We start from the raw sequence: 22,285 nt of genomic DNA, 5'->3' as shown, positions 1-22,285 counted from the left end.
ATCATACTCCAACTTCAACATTCACGGATCTCGTTTGGTTTCAATCAAGAAAATCATCAACACTAAGGTAGGCTCTTAATAATCTCTAATTTTCCTTTGTATCTACACAATCCTTTTTTATAAAGATTGATTCAATTTCTATTATCATGGCTGACACAAAAAGCAAAGCCTATATTAAAACACGTTCTGTCTGTAAGGCAAATATATCGAAATTAATTAATTATCTAAATAATAACACTATGTGCGATTTAGATGATGTTCAAACTCGTAAAAGCAAATTAGAAGAATATTTTCAGAAATTTTCAGATAACCAATTTGAATTTGAGTTATATTTAGAAGAAATAGAATCAACAGAATTATTAAATGTGCAAGAAACGGAACGTTCTGAATTCGATGATCTATATTTTAAATGTGCAAAAATTATAAATCAAAAATTGCGTAGTTTAAGTTCTTCAGTATCAAATTCCTCTAAATCAGTTAAATCTGTAGACTCTGAAAATAAAGTACAACAAATTAATGCATTATTGCCTAAAATAGTAATAAGACCGTTTGATGGAAATCCTATAGAGTGGTATAGTTTTCATGATACATTTCAATCGTTAGTTCATAACGATAATGCTATTCCCGCAGTCCAAAAGTTTCATTTATTAAAAAATGCGCTACGTGGAGAAATGACCTCAATAATTGATCCTCTAACAGCTTCTGAAGAAAATTATCTTGTCACTTGGAACTTGTTAAAACAACGATGTGATAGGCCGCGCATTATAGTTCAAACTCATATTAGGGCAATTCTTGATGTCCCTGAAGTTTCAAAGGAATCTTCGCACAATATAAGGGCATTGATGGAAAAAGCCTTAATGCACGTTAATGCCTTGAAAGCATTAAAACAACCCGTAGATTCTTGGGACGCAATATTAGTTTATATTATCATTCAAAAATTAGATAAAGATACCAGCCGGGCGTGGGAAAGAACGTTAGAAAATTCACAAATGCCGAGTTTTTTAGAATTAACTGATTTTTTGAGCAAACAAGCGCGAGGTGATGAGTTAGATTTGTCCAATAATACTAACCCTAATAATCGTTATAAATGTTCTAATCAAAATTTAAAATCAAATCTTGGAGCAAAGGCATTCGTAGGAACTCAAAATACATTACTTTGTAAATTTTGTAAGGGTAATCATTTTATATATAAATATGAAAGGTTTTTAGCATTGAGTCCAAGAGATATGGGTGATGCTGCGAGAGAGCGGCGATTATGTATCAATTGCTTACGCGATAATCATACAACAAATAAATGTTCTGCTTCAGGATGTAGGGCATGTCATGGACGACATAATACATTATTGCATTTCGATGTGTCTAATAATCAAAATAATACAAATAAATCTAAGAGTAGCAATAAGCAAATACGAAAATCTAATAATACTCAAACGCATATAACATTAGATGAAATTGATAATCCAACACAGTGTTATTCAATCACAACAGATACAGAGGTTTTGCTAGGAACAGCTCGCATAAAAATATTCGATGGTTACGGTAAGTCAAATTAATGCCGTGTTCTGTTAGACGGGTGTCCACAAACAGATTTTATTTCTGAGCAATTGGCTAAAAAATTAAATTTAAAACAAGAAGTCATAGATCTACCGTTTTCAAATTTAGGGCAGCTTACAACACGTGCTAAGTTTCGTGTTAAGGCTAGTATTCAATCGCTAACAACACATTTCAAAACTAATTTATAGCTCTTCCTCGCATAACAGGTACATTACCATCTCGTCAAATAAACAGACATAATTTATCGATTCCAAAAAATATTCAATTGGCCGACCCAGAATTTAACAAGTCCGCGCAAATTGATGCCTTATTAGGAACTTCACTGTTTTATAAATTATTAAGTATTGGTCAAATTAGGCTTTGCGATAAGACGGATATTATTTTACAAAAAACCCTGTTAGGTTAGTTAGTTGTAGGCGAAGTAGGGATAATCGAAAAGAATAAAAATAATGAGGATTACAATAATTATTGCCATATAGTTAGGTCATTAGATGAACAAATTAATAAATTCTGGGAAGTAGAAGAAGTACCTTATAAAAAACATTTATCGTTAGAGGAAAAATTATGCGAAGAAATATATCAAAAAACAACGACACGCAACTTAGATGGCAGGTATATTGTAAATCTACCATTTAACGATAGAAGGGACGAATTAAGTCAATCATATGATGTTGCACTACAGCGTTTTTATTCTCTAGAGAGAAAATTATCCAAAAATTTACAGGTAAAGAAACAATACAACGAAGCAATACAAGAATATTTAGATTTAGGACACATGAATGAAATAACTAACGATGATAACAAACTGCAAGGGTATTACAAACCTCATCAAGTAGTGATTAAAAATGATAATTTAACATCAAAAATTAGGATAGTGTTTGATGCATCCGCGAAAACTTTAGTAAGCAACATATCACTAAATGACACCCTATTACGTGGACCCACAATACAAGATGACATTTTTTCTTTTGTTGTAAGATTTTGCGTACCAGAAATAGTTTTAACGGCAGACGCTAAACACATGTATCGTCAAATAAAGGTAAATGACTCGCATTACATATATCAAAAAATGTTATGGCGTGAATCAGATCGAGAACTAATCCGTATTTTTAAATTAAACACAGTTACTCAGGGTACTAAACCCGCCTCGTATTTAGCAACTAAAACTCTTCAACAATTAGCTGACGATGAGGGTTATAGGTTTCCTTTGGCAGTAACAAGTCTAAAGAATGATTTTTATGTAGACGACTTACTCACTGGAGCAAGTAATATTCAGGATGCAAGAGAAATTAAGCGGCAATTAATAGAATTATTAAAATTAGGTGGATTTACATTGCATAAATGGGCGTTAAATAAAACAGAAGTTTTAAATGAATGTCAGAATTCGGAATGCGGATATTATATCTCGTGGTCAAACACCCTCCGAGTTATTAAAAAATGACTTTTGGCTGCATGGTCCCACTTGGTTACTAGAACCACAATGTAAATGGAAAAAATTGAAATTATCAAATGTTATTGTTCCAGAATTACGCGCTAATGTTTCACTAGTAGTAAACGATAAATCATATAAAAATGAATTCAGAAATGATACCTTTGAGAGATTTTCGTCAATAACCGCTTTAAATAGATTTGTAGCTCTCTGTCGTAGACTCGTTAATAATAAACGCTCAGTTAATAAAATTAAGGGTAGACTTAGTGTTAATGAAATAAACAATGCTCATTTGCAAGTAATAAAAATAATTCAAGATTTCCACTTTCATAAAGAAATTAAAGCTTTAAAGAACAATAAGGAATTACCTTCAAAAAGTGAAATAATTTGTTTAAATCCTNTAAATAGATTTGTAGCTCTCTGTCGTAGACTCGTTAATAATAAACGCTCAGTTAATAAAATTAAGGGTAGACTTAGTGTTAATGAAATAAACAATGCTCATTTGCAAGTAATAAAAATAATTCAAGATTTCCACTTTAATAATGAAATTAAAGCTTTAAAGAACAATAAAGAATTACCTTCAAAATGTGAAATAATCTGTTTAAATCCTATTTTAGATGCTAATGGTATCTTACGTATAGGTGGCAGGCTAAGAAATGCTACAATCAAGTATAGCCAGAAATATCCTATTCTGTTGCCACGTAACAACCATATTACGACTTTAATTATAAGAAATGAACACATAAATAATTGGCATTCGGGTATATTAGCAACGTTAAATTCTGTGAAACGTAATTATTGGCCAATAAATGGTAAGAATCCCACACGATATATTATACACAAATGCATTCGGTGTTTTAAGTTAAGTCCTGAATTACCAAATTATATAATGGGAGAATTGCCGAAATCGAGACTAACCAATCCAGGCCATTCGAAAATGTAGGAATCGATTATTGTGGTCCATTTTTGTTAAAGGAAAAGAAATTTCGGAATAGAAACAAAATCAAATCATATGTAGCAGTATTTGTTTGTTTCACTACGAAAGCAGTTCATTTAGAACTCGTTACAGAATTAACGACAGAAATGTGCATGGAGGCCATCAAACGTTTCATTGCTCGAAGGGGTAAACCGAAAAACATTTATTCGGACAATGCTACTAATTTTGTAGGAGCTAAAAATGAAATTGCAAAGGTTAGGGCATGTCTCTTGTCAACTAAAAATAATAATAAGTTATCGCGTTGTCTCGAAGATAAAGGTATTAACTGGCATTTTTCACCACCTCGATCACCTTATTTTGGAGGGTTGTGGGAGGCGTCAGTCAAATTATTTAAGCATCATCTATATCGCAGAATAGGTCACACAATGTTCACATATGAACAATTTAACACTTGTATAATCCAGATTGAATCAATCTTAAATTCCAGACCCTTAACTCCTCTATCCTGTGATCCTAATGATCTAGCTGCCTTAACCCCTGCCCACTTCCTTATTGGAGATTATCTAACGAGCATACTAGAACAGGACTTAACTCAACTACCTGTCAACAAATTATCCTTGTGGCAACAAATCCAAAGGATAAAACAACATTTTTGGCAAAGGTGGCATAAAGAATATTTAAATGAACTTCACATAAGAAGAAAATGGCACCTGAATGGAAATGAAGACACCAAAGTGGGCACCTTGGTGACTATTAAAGAAGATAACCTTCCTCCCATGTACTGGTGTCTTGGTCGTATCATCGAACTTCACCCCGGTCAAGACAATGTTGTGCGCGTAGTTACAGTGAAAACTAAAACCGGGATTTACAAAAGAAGTGTCAAAAAACTATCACCACTGCCAATAGAAGTGATTAATTAGTGATGCAGTTTCTATTGCGGTTTAGATTTTATCTACATATACTTCAGATTAATCGTAAACTATTGTAATTGTTTCCTTAAGTATATCACAAATTTCTTACTAATATTAGTCTAATAGTTATACTGCTTAATTACATTTTGAACGGCAGTCGTTCAAGGCGGGCGGCATGTTGCATCTTTACAATACTATAGGTTTATTTTATTTTGCATACAAATTTTATTATTGTCGGAAATTTTAAGTATTATTTTCTATTTGTATACAAATTCAATTCTATTATTCATTTTATTATTTAGCTACAAATTTCAGTATTTCGGAACCATAAAATTTATAATGTATTCTATCTTATTGTAACATTTCTTCCTTTGTAAAGTCACGTTCGCTATATTACTGTAGTTTCCAAATTTAAATTCACGTATTTTGTCTGTACCTGAAATGGGGTATTGACCTGACTGACAGGGTCGCCTTGCACCCTCAATGTTATTGTTAACGCCCACTGGCGAAACTATTTAAGTAATTAGTAATACACATTTTAGACAGTATCGAGAGTATCGAAAACAGTATCAAAACAGTATCGATAACAGTATCAACAAAGCAACAATCAATTCACATTCATACTTTCAATCATAGAGCCTACTTTATACTTTTAATTCTACGTGTAAGTTAAATTAAGTGTTGACTACTAAATATTTAAAACAACAATCGTTATCATTTACATAAAATAGTTTGCTCGCAATTAATTTGGCGTGTAAAGTGAGAATACCAGAAAGAACTCTTTTAATTAAAATTTATTTCCTCACAACAAACACATATGCTGTTACAACAACCACATCGTTTTTGTTCAATATTGCACAGACTTTACTTTCGAATTTTATCTGATCTCCATTTTTCATGATATGACTGATCGATAGTAGATTGGTTGCCAGCTCTGGTACATTAAATACATTTTGAAACGAAATTATATTGTACTGAACTTTATCATTGCATACATCTAAACTCAAATCTCCAGACTCGCCATTTGCTGCCATTATTGTTTTACAGATGACTCTGTACGTTACACGTCCATTTAAAAAAGAACTTCGGTGTAACTAATTCCTTTTGTTTTATATAGACGGGATATTACGATTCTTTCTGATACGAAAAAGAGTTACGGCCGCGTGGAGAGGGTAGACGGCATATCGCGTGGTGAGAGGCGGCAACAGCGAAGGGAGAGGAAGGCTGACGGCGTCGGAATGAGGGCAACGGCAACTAACAAAAGATGAAACATGAATGAAGTTAACGTTTAGAATGATAAAAATTATTTGTACTTTGAAAGGTACATTTTTTTTGTTTTTTCTCGAAGAGGGGAAATTTGTAGGAGGTGGGTATCGGCACAGTCTCAGATGGGGATAGCGTAGGAGCAGATGCTTAGAATAATTGCGTTAAACGCATGAATCTTTGTTTGATGGGAGATGATCATCCCGAACCATCAGCGAAATCCATCAAATTAAAGCTGGAGTGCATCAAGGAAATGTACTGGGACCTGCACTCTATCTTCTTTTTACAGCTAATTTGCCCACTACACCTAAAGTCAACACATCTACTTTTGCAAATGACACATCATTTGGAGTATCTCACCAAAACTGTTCTAAAGCTATCTCAATACTTCAGGCTCATTTAAATACTCTAGTCTCATGTCTAAATATTTGGTATATCAAAATAAATGAAAACAAATCAGTACACACAACGTTTACCCATAGAAATGATACGTGCCGGCCCATTTTTCTGATAATAAGCAAATCCCTCAAATCAACGAAGCAAAGTACCTAGGCATTGACTTGGATCGTCCATTGACATGACGAACTCATATTTGGACTAAGCGTAAACAACTCGGCATTCAACATAGAAAATGTTATTGGCTCTTGAACAAAAAAATCACTGTTATCACTCACAAACAAAATCCTCATCTACAAATGTATCCTCAAACCAATTTGGACTTACGAATTCAGCTATGGGAATCTGCAGCAAAATCCAACATCAACATCCTAGAATGATTCCAATCCAAGGTTCTAAGATCTATTGTAAAGGCACCTAGGTTTGTAACAAAGAAATACTCTAGATGGATCTGGATATTCCTCCAGTCAAAGCAGAGATAACCAGATTTTTTACCAACTATAAATTCAAAAGAAGCCTTATTTAAGATACAATGTTGTTGTATTCGAGTGACTAGCACTGGATATTCACTCCACATGCTATCTAACGAATATAGATATCTACTTATTGTCCTCTATTTTTGTTAAAGACAGATTGTAAATAATAAATAGAAGTTAAAAAAAATTAATTCTATCATAGTTAACATTTGAAATATAATTTAATAATTATTAATTTTTCTTGTTGTCAGAATAATTCGCATTTTACATTGATTTAATGGTTCAATAACTCATAAATTTAATATTTCAATCATTATTCCTGTGTGTTATCTTTTGATGCGCTTTTCCAAAGTTGCTTTATTGAACGTAGTACCTTTTTTCAGGGTGGGCAGCATGTTCGAGTCCTATTCATCAATTCGTTTCACTCAAAATTCAGTTTCTTTCTAATGACAACTTTTTTCAAATACTAGTTTCTTCCAGAATCAAAATCTTTTGTTTCGATGTCGAGAAACGTTTCTTTTATGCTAATGTGTAAAAATAGTGTTATGAATGGCACTGCAATAAATCAGAAAATTAAATCTGTCAGAGTTGACAGTAAGAAAGCTGTCATAAAATCATATATATTGTGATGTGCAGATCCATCGAGAACGTAAAGCGTTTAACTTTATTGCCCCATAAATGTTTAAACTTTCACTTTAAAATGGGTCAGATGGTGAAATCTTAAACTGTTGTGTCTACCAGAACCACTTCCATTTGTAATGACCAATGAAGCTTGTTATCGATAGTATTTAGAAAGGGACACTCCACCCCCTCTATTTACATATTCAAGATTATTTAAGTTGTAGTTTTTCGTTTCTAAAGGACCGATCATTCAAAGAGAGATCATGTAATTCAAGGAGAGATTCATATAATGCAGAAAGATGATAATGAAGAGAGATCATATAATTCAGGGACAGATCATACAATGCAGAAATAGATCACATAATGCAGTGACAGCTAAGATAGTTCGGTGTACATAGTCCATAGTGCAAATTAAAGTGTACAGTAGATGCAAGTTCAATACAAAATTCAAAACAAATTCAACGTTTGTGTGTTCTTATCTCAATAACAGATGGCACCACTAATTAGTTTTGTTGGTGCCGCTTTATTCTGCAGTAATATTAGTTAGCAGCAGGATATTGCCTGAAACGAGCTCTTACAAGGCTAAACCACCCAAACAATAAGTAAACACGAAAAATGGTGCAATATTGACAAGGACAGCCTAATTGTAATCATTTTCAACATTAAATATTTTACTTAGTTCAAATATTTTCCTACACAGTGTCACGAATGTTGCACAAAGATTATATGCATAAACAGTTTTTCTAATTGTCATAGTTCCGGGTACGATCTAAGTCCTCTTACTCGTCTAGATTCAGCACGCTCTAACTCCATCGAAGAAAGTACTAAAAATTTAAGTTATGTTTCCGCTTGAATCAACTTTGATTCAAACTTGTAGTGCACCGGCCTGAAACGCTTTTATTTTATTTGGCTGGAAAAAAGCATAGACGTATGATCCCGGGATATTGAGCCAAGTGGTGCAGTATTGTGTGAGAAATAAATAACAAAATGGGATATTCCCAAATTAATATCCGTTACAATTGTTGTCATTCGTGACTCAACCCTGCGTCTCAAAATAGTCGGTTCGCATCGAGTCTCTGCTGTTGTATCGGTCTTTTCTCACTTGCACAATCAAATGGAATTTCTTATTATTAGCGGAAGCACCATCCACACGTCCTCACTCGTTAACTGCCACACCTCATCTGCTCCTTAATTCTTTCTCTTCGACGTATCTACTGTGACAAATACCGAAGATTTAAATTCTATCAACAATTCTCCTAGTTTATTTTTACTTTCCTCATTTAAACCTTCCGCCTTCAATACCATATCTACAATTTCTTTTTTTGTGTAATGTTCCTTTATTTTATTTAAACCTTCTACCACATATACTAACAATTCGTGAAAACGCGTTCCCATCGAAGAGTTGTGTACTCGAAGTACAATTTTGCACGTCCTCGCCTGTGTTACAAATCAAATCAACTTTCCTTAAATACATTTCCACCTCTTCTACGGACATAAGGCCCGAAACCAGAATACCTCGTTATATTTCCGAAGGAAAGTGTTGTACAATTATATTTATTGCGTTATTTGTAATCACGGCACACCATACATCAAACATAACCCCCAAGAAATAATCCACTCTAAAGCCTCTTTGGCAAATCCCAAATTTAACTTTTTGGAAAAATTCTCTCTTAGGAAATCCCCTAATACCTATTCAGAAACATTTTTTTAAAATTATTAAAAGTGTCAAGCGACTATTCCTTCACGACCCCTCTAATTTTGAGCTAGTTCTCGTAAACGGTTTAACGCTAAATTGATTTTTTTATGTTCTAGCACTCCTGCATTGTCAAAAACCCTTTCCAATATATTAATAAAATTACTGGATGAATGGCTCCGTTCGGTATAAAATTTAATTTTTGTCCCCCTAAATGTTTCCAAACTGAAAAATTAATTTTATCGATCTTTTCTTGAACCTTTTCGACCAGCATACCTCTCTGGGAACTTTCACTGTGTTGACATTCATTAACAACTCTAACTTCAGTATTGGTTAATTTATTCTGTATTCTTTCTAGTGTAGACTTGTCCCCTAAGAACATTTTCTTAACTGCTCCAACTATCTACTTCTTTCTTATTTTTCTGGTTAAACACGCACCTCCACTCTTTCCTATCCTGAGCTAATTTCCGCATTTCTCTAATACTAGATCATCCCACATTCTTAACTATGTGAGAAATAAATAACATAAAATAGTATATTCCCAAATTTATTTCCGTTACGATAGAATAAAAAAATCAAACGAAATAACTAAACTTAAGAAAATAACATGAGGGAGAGCCGATCCGGTCTGACCGTTAGTTGTTGCCTTTCGGATGAATCCGGCGTCTCAAAATGGTAGGTTCACAACGGGCCTCTACTGCTGCATCGGTCTTTTCTCACCTTCACAGTAAATTGGATTGTCTTATTCTAAGCGGGAGTACCGTCGACACGTTTTCATTCGACAGCTGTCACATCTCTTCCCATAGATACATTGGCTGCGTCACCGTGCCCCAAACCGACATATCACTTAGTGCAAAACGGGTTACCTGCACTCAGCACCCTTCACATACCAGGATTCTTAAAAACCAAATTTGCAGTACCCAACGAAGATCACTACAAACTCTTAGACGGGAGGTATGTTAATATTAGAGACACTCAATGTTGTTTCTTGTTAAGTACTTTAAAGCTGTAGACATATCTTATACTTTAAATTGTCACTTAGACTAAACATAATCTAATAACGTTGTCTTTCATCAGACGTTATAATTACTGTAAAGCATAATAATTGTCTGAATCCATACTTAAAATGTTTATATTAAAAGGTTATAATAATAAATAAGGATAATGTCAGACATAATCTTAAAGATTCGACTATTAACATTATAAGCCCACTGAATGATAACTTGTAATGTAGGTTGTATCACCTTATTCAAAGTGTAATAAATAAATAAAATTTCTGTGAGATCTTTTCTACTTGGATCTCAACATACAATTGATACACTCATCATCAGGATTGCAACAAAATGTCAACATTCTTCATAGATGCAAAATATGATACCATTTATAGATAATATTATAATATGCCTGTTTAATAAAAGCAAATGTATGATTCTTTTGAAAATGGTATAAATAGTTATACTTATTTTTATTGATTCCAATTGTTATGACGAAGAAAATCACGTGACTTTGAATTGCATGGTAGAGGGGTCAAGAGTGGCCACTTATGAAGGATGAACGGGTCGGGTTACATATTTGGCTGTCATCAACTGTTATTGAAAAGACTATCTGCTACAACGGTTTTGTAACGATTATTTAAAATAAACTGAATGCTTTTACTTCTGTTCTGAAACGGTCGCTAACCTATTAAATTAGTTGCCGTTCTGAACTTGTGTTTCATTTTTAAATTAAGTGTAATAATTAAAAGTTAGTTAATACAAACACTGAATACCAACGTTCATCCGACTAGTTCTGTAATAAAACTGTGTTTGCAGGTTCAGAGTATGAATAAAATGTACGTTGATGTTATTAATTAGTAGGTGCGTGACACCAACACATGCCTTATAATAGGCTTTTGTCTTAGCTGCACAAATACATACATGCGTACATATTGCACCTACATCTTTCAAACGAAAACAAAGTACTCGTTCATTAACTACAACGTATACCCATAGCTATCGTTTTTCTTACACATGTATACATACATGCATAGCACATTGCTAATTGTACATTAAAGTAGTCTTTTGATATGTAACATTTAAGTTGAAGTGTAATGAATAATGAATGCAAATATTAAATATTATTGAAAGCCCAATTATGATGCGTGTCTCGCTCGAAAAGGCCACAATGTAGTACTGTCACTGGCCGTTGTGTCACCACAGTCTTTGGCCTATATTCAAAAAAGGCTCATAGACTATGCCTTGGAAGCCATTTCCTCATATCGTTTAGCCACTAGAAATAATTAGGTGGGTTATTCAAAAAATTTATTGTTTTAATGGGAGGGAGTGACCTCTGAGCTTTCAATTATAATTCGTGTCTCGCTCTCGAGATCACTATGTAGATGTTTAGAGTGATGTGCTAGCATCGATATCCGAAGTTACCTTACTTACAGATAAATGAACAATGATCAAAGAAAACACCTTCGTAGAATTTAAAATGAAGAAATGAAACTTTATTATTATATTGCACTACTGTTTTAGAAGCATAACTTAGGCCTTAACTGAGTTCAAACACAACTATGATAACTATATTAACGCAAAACACTTAACGTAAACTTTAATAAACTTATATTTTTAAAACTGCCTCAGCAAACCCGNGTCGTGTTCACGTCTCTTCTGTAGGATGAGAAATTTGAAACGAAAAGTTTGATTTGATTTGATTTGATAGGTGAGTTTCGGTGATGCAAGCAACACCGACTGACTTATGCTCGAGGAAGTACTCGAAATCGGGCGATTTACTTGTAATGTTTTGCGCATTCCAGGTAACTATGTGAAGATTATGTGGCTGGGTAACATTTAGCCACTAGAAATAATAACTTCTTCGGGGTGGGTTATTCAAAAAATTTATTGTTTAATGGGAAGGAGTGACCTCTTCGAACCCGAGCATTCAATTATAATTCGTGTCTCGCTCTCGAGATCACTATGTAGATGTTTAGAGTGATGTGCTAACATCAGTATCCCAAGAAGTTACCTTACTTACAGATTAAATGAACAATGATCAAAGAAAAACACCTTCGTAGAATTTAAAATGAAGAAAACAAACTTTATTATTATATTGCACTACTGTTTTACAAGCATAACTTAGGCCTTAACTGAGTTCAAACACAACTATGATAACTATATTAACGCAAAACACTTAACGTAAACTTTAATAAACTTATATTTTTAAAACTGCCTCAGCAAACCCGGCGGGGTCATGAACAATAGGTCGATTATAAAACCTATCAAATTCATTGGAAGCTCCAGACCAACTTGCCAGACTCTTAATGACTGAAATGTCTATACCCTACTTTATAGCCGCTGAAGTGGCAGCGTGCCTCATACTATGTGGGGCAAAGTCTGATGTTATACCACACTCGACCAAAAAACCTCAGATCCACCTGCTCAACCAATCTTTGGAAGCTGCGTGGTACGGCTTTCTTGTGGTAAGGATGAGCTCTGGATTATCCCCTCGTATGTCAGTCACCTTGAGATACCATTTTAAGACACAAATTTTTGGATTATCGCGAAAATATGGCAATAATAACAAAGGTTGATGCGCTCCAGGACGCGATGTCTTGACGTGATCCACAATTCTAATTTCTAAACCTTCTTTGGTCTCTTTTATATTACAGACTCTGATCAGCGACAACGTTTGTTTCCGATGAGCTGTCACTAGTGCCAATAGCACTACTAGCTTGTTTCGCCACCTGTGGGATTGAGGGTTCAAAACAATCTAGTTCCTTTTCCTGACAATGTACCGCCCAGTCGTTCAATGGCTTCTTGTATTGTTGTAATGTAGAATTCGTGATTGATTCCAACAGCACAACTATTGTTTTGTCATTAAATCCTTTTCTCCTGTAGGCTTGCCTGATAAGAGACCTACCATCAGCGACAACTTGTCTGCCAGAGGGTGCTGAAATCTTCTGCAAGGAGAGAGCAATAGATTATTACCAGATTCAAAAATCAATGAAGGAGCGCGTAACATTGATAACGATAATGGATACTACGGTTGTGACTTCCACTCTGGCGCAACCACAACTCAACAGGCTTGGTCAACCATTATCTTTCTTAATGTCCGAAGAATCATTGCGAAGGGTGGGAACGCGTAAAAATCATAATTTCACCAGTCAAGCGAGAACGTATCGAGTCAGAAGGCCTCTGGATCTTTATGCCAAGAAACATATTTCTCATATTTTGTATAAACTTTAGACGCGAAAAGATCAATTTCTCTGAATCCAAAACTCTTAACAACCTGCTTGAACACCTACGGAGCTAGTTCCCACGCTATATCAATATTATTAGCACGTGAAGCTTCATCAGTCTCGACGTTTTTTCTAGGCGGGATATGCGTCGCATACAACCAAATTTTCTTTGGCTGACACCAGTTCCATATTTCCTTGGTGGTCTGATTTCGGCCTTCAAATTTAATACCATCCATCCGATTGACATAAGACATCGCTGTTGTATTGTCAATCTTAAGAAAAATCTCAACCTCCCTGTCATTTGAAGCAAATGCTTGGAGGCCCTTAAACGCTGCTAGCAACTCCAGAAAATTAATATGTTTTTTAACGTCTAGTTCATTCCAGCTCCCAAAAACTACCTTGCCTTCACATGATGCGCCCCATCCAGACTTTGGGGCATCAGAAAATATGGTTTTAGAAAAGATTAACTTTCTTATTGGGTTCCTAGCTTCTTTTAGGTGATATTCCCACCAATGGAATTCCGATTGCAATGATGGTGGTAACCGCATAATTCCCTCGTAGTTTCTCTTCTTCTTTTTTAAAGCCAAATATTTATATCTCTCAAAATCTTTCGTATGGTCCCAACCGTACTCTACAGCAGGGCAACAGGCCACTAAAACTGCAATGAAGTGTGCAAGTTGGCGTATCGAGCATTAAAACTGATGCTTGAATTGGGAGGTGATCAGCCCCAGTTCTTCTCTCTTTTTCTGAGGTAATTCGAGAACCATCAATTCTGAATTAAGGACGAACTCCAAAAATTTACATTGTCTTTTAGGGACTAAACAGCTTTTCTTTCTATTAACTACTAAACCCAGAAATTCGAAGAGCTCCTGAGTTACCTTTATATTTTTGTTGCATAAATCTTTTGATCCAACAAAAGACAATCATTCAAATAAATAGTAGACATTCAACTTTGGGTCCTAAGATGACCCATCACTGGTTTCATCAACTTCGTTAATACCCATGGAGCGACATTTAACCCAAAGGGTAAACAGGTAAATTCGTAAAGTTGTCCATGTCAAACGAATCGTAGATATTTCCTACTTACTGAAGCTATTGGAACCATATAATAAGCGTCCTGCAAATCAATTGACGCGAGGTAGCAATCTTTAGATAGAAATTTAAGGGCTGTCCTCACATCCTTCATTGTAAAATGATCCTTAGGAATAAATTCATTTAATCTTTTCAAGTTAAGGACGAATCTTTTTTCCCCGTTACTTTTAGGTACTAAAAATATGAAGACAGAATAAATTGCCCTTTACACAGTTTACAATCCTGAACAGCTCCTAATTGTAACATCTTTGAAATTGATTACCCTATAAAGGGTTTATCACGTACCAATAATTCCTGAGGAGATTTCCTTTGAATCGGTTCCGATATAAAAGGAATTTTGAAACCTTCAACAAACTCTAAAATTGTTCTGTTTGATCAAGCCTGCTTGAAATACGAGGGTGGATTGATAAGTTTCCGGCCTAACCAAGAGATGACGCCACTAGGCCTACCTTGAGGTGACATTCTATAGTACCATCCTTGGATAGCTTGTAGCTATAGTTTCAGCCCGATCTCCTTGCTAGTGTAGGTTTGACAGCACGCTGAACAAGACGCCTCTGTGGTTTTCGTAAAAATGGAAAAGCAGGAAAATCGTGCTGTCATCAAATACTTTTATTTGAAGGGGTTAACGCCGAAGGAAATTAAAAAAGAGATGGACTCAACACTGGGGACATCCTCCCCGTCATATTCAACCGTTAAGCAGTGGGTTTCCGAGTTTAAAAAGGGTCGTGTGAGCACCTCTGATGGGCCTCGCTCAGGACGCCCCGTTGAGGTCACAACTCCAGATATGATCGAAAAAATTCATCAAATAGTGCTGGGAGACCGCAGATTGAAAGTGCGTGAGATAGCTGAGACCTGTAAGATGTCATATGAACGTGTGCAACATATTTTGCACCAACATTTGCATATGGAAAAGCTCTGTGCAAGATGGGTGCCGCGTTTGCTAACAGTCGACCAAAAATTGATTCGAAAAAACATTTCTACCGCAAATTTGTCATTGTATAAGCGTAATCCAAGCGAATTTTTGCGTCGATTCGTAACCGTTGACGAAACGTGGGTCCACCACTACACTCCTGAAACCAAAGAACAGTCTAAACAGTGGATTGGACCAGGGGAACCAACTCCAAAGAAGGCAAAAACAATTTTTTCGGCGAACAAGGTTATGGCTACTGTTTTTTGGGATGCAAGAGGTATTATATACATTGATTACCTTGCAAAGGGTAATACTATCACTGGTCAATACTACGCAGACTTATTGCAACGTTTGAGCCACGAGGTGAAAATTAAACGACCTCATCTGGCGAAGAAAAAAATCTTGTTTCATCACGATAACGCACCAGCGCACACGTCAATCGTTGCGACGGCTAAAATCAACGATCTAAAGTTTGAATTGATGCCGCACCCTCCTTACTCTCCAGACCTAGCCCCGAGTGACTATTTTCTGTTCCCTAATCTCAAAAAATGGCTTGGCGGTAAGAGATTTGCGGACAATGAAGAAGTAATCGAAGCTGTAAATGGTTATTTTGAGGAGCTTGACGAATCAGTCTATAGAGATGGCATTAATAGACTGGAACACCGCTATGAGAAATGTATCAGCCTTGGAGGAGATTATGTTGAGAAATAAAAAAAAAAAATTTTTAAAAACCTTGTTTTTCTTGGTCAGGCCGGAAACTTATCAATCCACCCTCGTATTTTAACCTTCCAGTCACTCTACTAACCTCTATTTCCGTTGCTGCTGTGACGTTGACGGACCTTGATGATGACGCTCCTTGAACGCCGAGCGCGCTTGGTTTCTCTGGCCTCTCGAAAAAAACGACTACGCCCGTCTGGCCTTTTGATGTCATATGGGACGGGCGTTTCCCTTTCTTCCTGATGGTTGTTTTGAAGCGACCTTCATAGTCTGAGATAACTTATCCGCAGCATTAGCCGCTTTAATTCGCGTTACCAAATCTTCTCCAAAATCGTCGAATCTGCTTTCGAATTTTCCAATAACTTTTTATATTTCTCTTCTACAGCTGGATAAATATAAATACGGCGAGTCTTGGCGAGCTGGTGCTTGAGCTCGTACAACAACTGGCTTGCATAACAAGGGTGACCAAGTATCTGCGTTTTCATCTCACTGTCTTCTGCTTCCTCGAAGAAGGAGCCAATAGCCTGACCCAAATTAATAAGGGATACCCCTAATAAATCTTGATTTTCCGCTAGAAACTTGTCCCGCGTCTCAGCTGTATTATTCATTAATGATGACATAACCTCGTTCAAACTAGGGATTTCTAACTTGCAATAGCCCTATCGAGGGAGCTTCTTTAGTAACTCAGCTTTACCTTTTCTCTCTAAGCCGGCTTCAATCAATTTCGACCAAACTTTAAGGATATCTGGCTGCAGCTTATAGGCACCCTTTACCTCTTTGCAGTTGGGTGTACCTAACAAAGCACTCATGGAGGACTGCTTTGGTGCTTTCAAGATGGCTGCCTCCGGCGCCTCTAATAGCTCGGCCTCATTATTCGATGACTCGGCATTTTCTTTATTCTCAACAACAGTTTCAGTATCAACTTTGTTGTTAATAATCACCTCGTCATCAGATCCCGACACAACTGATTCTAAAAATACAATCAGAGATCTAGTTAGAATTGCTATCCTCTTTGATGCCAATTATTCTTACTAGTCAAATGTAAAGTCCTCTCCTATTACAGGATGAAGAGACTGCCAAGAACCAGTAACGAATACTGTATTTAATAAGACAAACATTTCTTATTTATTTCTTTGTATCCTACCTGATTCTGATGATGCGTCATATGCCAATTCTAGGTTCAATATTTCTGATGTTGAATTAGCTTACGCTGTAACTTTTCAGTCTCCGACGTACTTAACTTTTAGTTCAGTTCCATTTAGGCATCTTGAAAACAAACAAATCTTCAAAAAAGGAAGAAAAAAATGTGTATTTTTCGCTAAACAAATAACCTGAAATCAAAGAAAATACGAAACGTGGTTCACACAACGAGCACAGAAAAAATTATAAGGAAATGACGTCCAAGGTATAGTCTATGGGCCATTTTTGAATACATACTGTGGTAACACAACGGCCAGTGACAGTACTACATAGTGATCTCGAAAGCGAGACACGAATTATAATTAACTAGTGACCCGCCCCAGCTTCGCACGGGTGCAATGCTGATACTAAATATATATTTGTTTTGTTTAGATTATTATCTAAAGGGGAAATCTTCAAAAGATGAACCCTGAACATACTAAATATACTACAGAATGTCTTTATATACAACATTCACGGTTCTTTTTGTCATTAGATAATACAAACCGGCCGGCCTCCCGGCCGGTACTGCCTCAACCGCTATGTCACTGCATTTTAAATCATTATTATTTAAATTAAATGCTGTAAAGGGCCATATTGATTTATATTAAATGCACAGTGTATTTAAGGTACTTTATTGGATAAGAATTAATGCTATATTTTCCTACAATCGCTTCGTAAATAAGTCATAATTTCTCATAAAAAATAATGGATAAAAATGGTTATTGTGGGTTATCCCTAAGAGATAGACATATACCATCCCAGACTTTTTTGTAGACCCTTTTAAGATGTACAATATTGTAGTACATTATTTTGATCTATCTCGTAGGGTTCAGCCAGCGTTTGCAATGTAAGCGCAAAAAATGTGTTTATTTACGACATCACATTAGAAACCTCTAAAATTATCAGTGTTTCNTAGGGTTAATACCTGGTTGTGAAGGGGGTAAAACTTCCGAATCGCGGCTTTTTCGAAAATGCAACTTTTTTTTGCTGGAAATGACGTAAAATGGCCTCATTATGAACCAAATTTCTATATGTAAACATTTATTTTATTGCAGGCTTCAGAAACAAAACGGAGACCAAGGAAGGGTTATTCTCGCAAGATCTGAACGATGTAGATTGTTTGCGACATTTTGTTCTCTTTATTAGCTTGTTTACTTTAAATAAAAAAATCTATTTTAGTATGCTTGTTAAATTATTAGTGTTATAAGGTCTTTATGATGACATGTCTTATGCCCCAGTGATTAACAAGAGTCATAATCAAGCAGAGTCGTGTTTTACTAAAATAACCTAGAACACGTGCTTATATTTGTATCTCGTTCTGTTCTTGTTTTTAATAAAACTATTACATATAAAACGCTTATTGTTTTAATGTTCAAAACACGGTGACAGGTATATAATCCGTAAGTAAGCTCGTTTAAAATAGAATTTAAATCTCCGGAAAACTTAAATATAAATGAATCTACTTAGTGGCAAAAGTAGAAACAAAAATTTTACATATTTCTGCTGGCAAGTGATAAAACTGAAGCCTGCGAGGAAACAAAAATTGCTGTATATATGAACGTAATTGGAGATGTTGAACTAATTTATAGTACCCTAGAAGAAAACAAAAAGAGAATTCTGGATAATGTTAAAAGAACCTTACCTTTGATGATTGTTTCATCCTGAAGAAAAATATGACAATAGAGACGTTTAAATTTAATAATATTGTTCGGTTGCCTGAACAAAATATAGATTTTTATTTAACAAAATTAAAAACTCAAGTAGCTTTTTTAATTTTAAGTGCACAAATGAATCGTGTGCAGACCTTTCATGAAACCAGTGATTTGAGACATACTGATACTAAGAATTTTTGACAACAAAATAATAGGGTTCCGTGAATCTATTGAAACCAGTAAAGAACACATAAAACCTCTCAGGTCGAATGAAACTTCAGTACAGGGGCACAAATCACCTTTAAGTTGGATAGTAGAACAGAACTCATTTATTATGGCGAATTCGTTTCGGCATTTACACAATTATTAAAAGTATAATAGTAAATTTGTAGAACACAATTTATGTTTAGATATTAAAGTTAAATGTCTACGAGGTGGATTTTAAAAGGGGGTGATAAAGAGTAATCAGTTTGGTCAATTGTAACTAAGCAATTCTCCTTTATCGCTCTTGATATTTCTAGGCTTTATAAAATGTTTTTTAACTTTAACTTTTGTTAATATCATATAACAGTTTGAATTTTCTTAACATTTAAATTATTACCACATGTATGTCGGCAACCTAACATACGTGGCGACAAAGAAGACTAGGTTTCTAGACGACTAGCATTGCTGTCGCGAGATCGAGTGAGTAGTATGAGTACGAGTTCGACGCGATATACAAGGCGAAGAAGAAAGACCGAAGAAATGACAAATCGTTCATATAGTGGTGAATTGATAAGTAATTATTAATAAATGTGTTAATAAGACAGCGATTAGTTAAATAAAGGTAGTAAAAGTGCGAGAAGGTGTTTCAATACGTGATATTATAGTTGTTAGTGATGCAATACTCTGAAAAACCTGCATTATTACCATTTTGTAAGATGGACCATCTCCGCTCATTTAGTTTACATTTTAAGGTTGTGCCATTGGCCAGAGTGACATTTGGCCTATTTTAATCCTAGCGGTCATTGTGCTTGAAAATTATTAAAATTATGTACTCTAGTTCCATACAAACGCTGTTTTTACAACCCTATACAATTGACCACATACATACAAGCCTATAATGATAAAGGAACATACAACTACCCTATATAACATAACCATCATAAATCACACTTAATCTAATCTAACAAATAACAAATACTGCATTAGTCAAGAATGCAAAACAGATACTACACGGATTCTGTCAATTTTCTCATTTTATAAAGTTCTACCACCTCCTGCAAACTTGCTCCTTTTTACAGAAACACATTGTAACTGTCACAATACTCAACAATAAAACATGAAAAATGCGATAGATAAATCAATGGACGCCGATACTAATGTAATATATGCTGTAAGGCAACTCTCGACCCGGAAAGAGAAGCCATTTTTTTACACCAACTTGAATAACCGTAAGCACATCACTAGGAAATGTACTGATGACAGAAGGTAACGACAGAAACAGTGGTTCAGGTCCTTGAAAAGTACAATCAGCGGCCGAGCGTGGATAGAGGTAGATTTGAAGTTTTATTCAGTGCACTCTCCGTTAAATGATTAAATATCTTATAATACACAGTGCTGTTCACGAAGCATTTGCCCTCATTGACGACCATTGTAGCGGGATCATTCGCAGCGACGGAGTTTGCTGAATATTACAAGTCTCCGGTAAGGGACGTGTCTATAGCTTTAGGACTAGTAGAGGTGATTGGAAACAGGAAGGTTTATTGTACTGTTTGTCTGAATTCAATACGCCAAGCGTTCTTGTGGTGGTGGTTAAGGTGTCTATGTGTATGATGTTACGGCCGGAAAAACGAACCACAAGAGAAAGAGTGGGTTTATTCTATTCTTGGGTGGGGATAGAATCAAGGTTCTATCTCTCCTTGATCTGTGTTTGGATCTTTTCGGATATGATTTAATTAATTGGTATTCCGTATAGGTTTTTTTGGCTAAAGGATTCACTAGGAACGCCTGTGATGAGGACTGTTAAAATAGGAAATCGATTTTGGGTTTTGGCGGATAGGGATGTCGAATTAGGGATTGACAAAAAGAAGAATGATGAAATGAATGTAAGTTTTATAGCCTGGAAAGGTTGCTTGTTGGAAAAGAAAGGTCCGGCAATTTTTTGAGTGGAAGGGGTGCCTTTTAAAATTCGCCACACTGTTGCATGGGAGGAGCCAAGGTTCCACGTTCTTTTCGGGTGTACTACTTTGGGGGTGAAATGATACAATGATACAAACAAGCCTACAAGATTAATAGAACAGAGAGTTACCACAACCTGTCTGTAACAGAAATATCGTCAGTCACACTTAATCTGATGTAAAAATGACAAACAATGCATGAGCATAATAATACAGAAGAACTACAATACGGATACTGCTAATTACTGGCTGATTGAATACCAGGGCCGAACCGGACCTTGCTTATACTTTCTAATACGTTTCCTTGAAAAATTGTGAATTTTCAGACCATCAAACTCTTACTTAATTTTCTTGTTTGATAGTGCTCTATAATCCTAACTTGCTATTTATTTTAGTATTTTTTGAACAAATAATTACTTATTCAATCAGTTAAATAAGTATAGTACTTAGATCATTCGTTCCTCTGCCATTCTAGGTGCGACGGACGTGCGGCAATCGTATGGTAGAAGAAGGAGAGGAATGTGACTGTGGAACAATAGACGAGTGTCCTACTGTTGATCCCTGTTGCGATCCTATCACCTGCAAATTAACCACGGAAGCAGAATGCGCTTCCGGACCGTGCTGTGATACATGTAAGCTGAAAGAGAGGGGTGTTTTGTGTAGGGATGCAAAAACCGAATGTGATCTACCGGAACATTGCACTGGAGAATCAGGGGATTGTCCAATAGATGTACATAAGAAAAACGGAAATCCGTGCGGGGACAATACAGGGTAATTTTATAACTAATTAAACTCAATTTTATTCCAATTTCTTTTAATGACAAAGCATCCTACGTGGAGATGGGCCGGGTACCCGGGTTGGATATGGAACCCGACGGATCCGGTTCTATTTTTAGGATCTAGCGTGATACCAGCTGATATCGCTTGGTATCCGACAATGCCGAATACTTCTACCAGAGGAAAAAAAACCAACACCTACAATAATAATTTCATTAGTATGACAAAAAAATCTGAGTAGTGAAAATTGGTAATTAAGATTGTATTATTTCTTATTTCAATGTAGATAGTTCCTGT

The 22,285-nt window shown here is 35.5% G+C and overlaps 1 protein-coding gene across 1 annotated transcript in view; it reads left to right on the top strand.

Annotated features, from left to right (window-relative positions):
* LOC108741980 (disintegrin and metalloproteinase domain-containing protein 11) overlaps positions 1-22,285 on the top strand; it is a 248,754-nt gene that overhangs the window by 164,508 nt on the left and 61,961 nt on the right. The window contains exon 8 of the mRNA XM_025976347.1: positions 21,687-21,982. Coding sequence (XP_025832132.1) covers positions 21,687-21,982 — 296 coding nt within the window. The remainder of the gene's footprint in view (positions 1-21,686; positions 21,983-22,285) is intronic.

Source organism: Agrilus planipennis, unplaced genomic scaffold (assembly GCF_000699045.2).
Source record: "Agrilus planipennis isolate EAB-ADULT unplaced genomic scaffold, Apla_2.0 scaffold284, whole genome shotgun sequence".
Taxonomy (NCBI): Eukaryota; Metazoa; Arthropoda; class Insecta; order Coleoptera; family Buprestidae; genus Agrilus; species Agrilus planipennis.
This window is presented reverse-complemented; position numbering and strand designations above follow the sequence as displayed.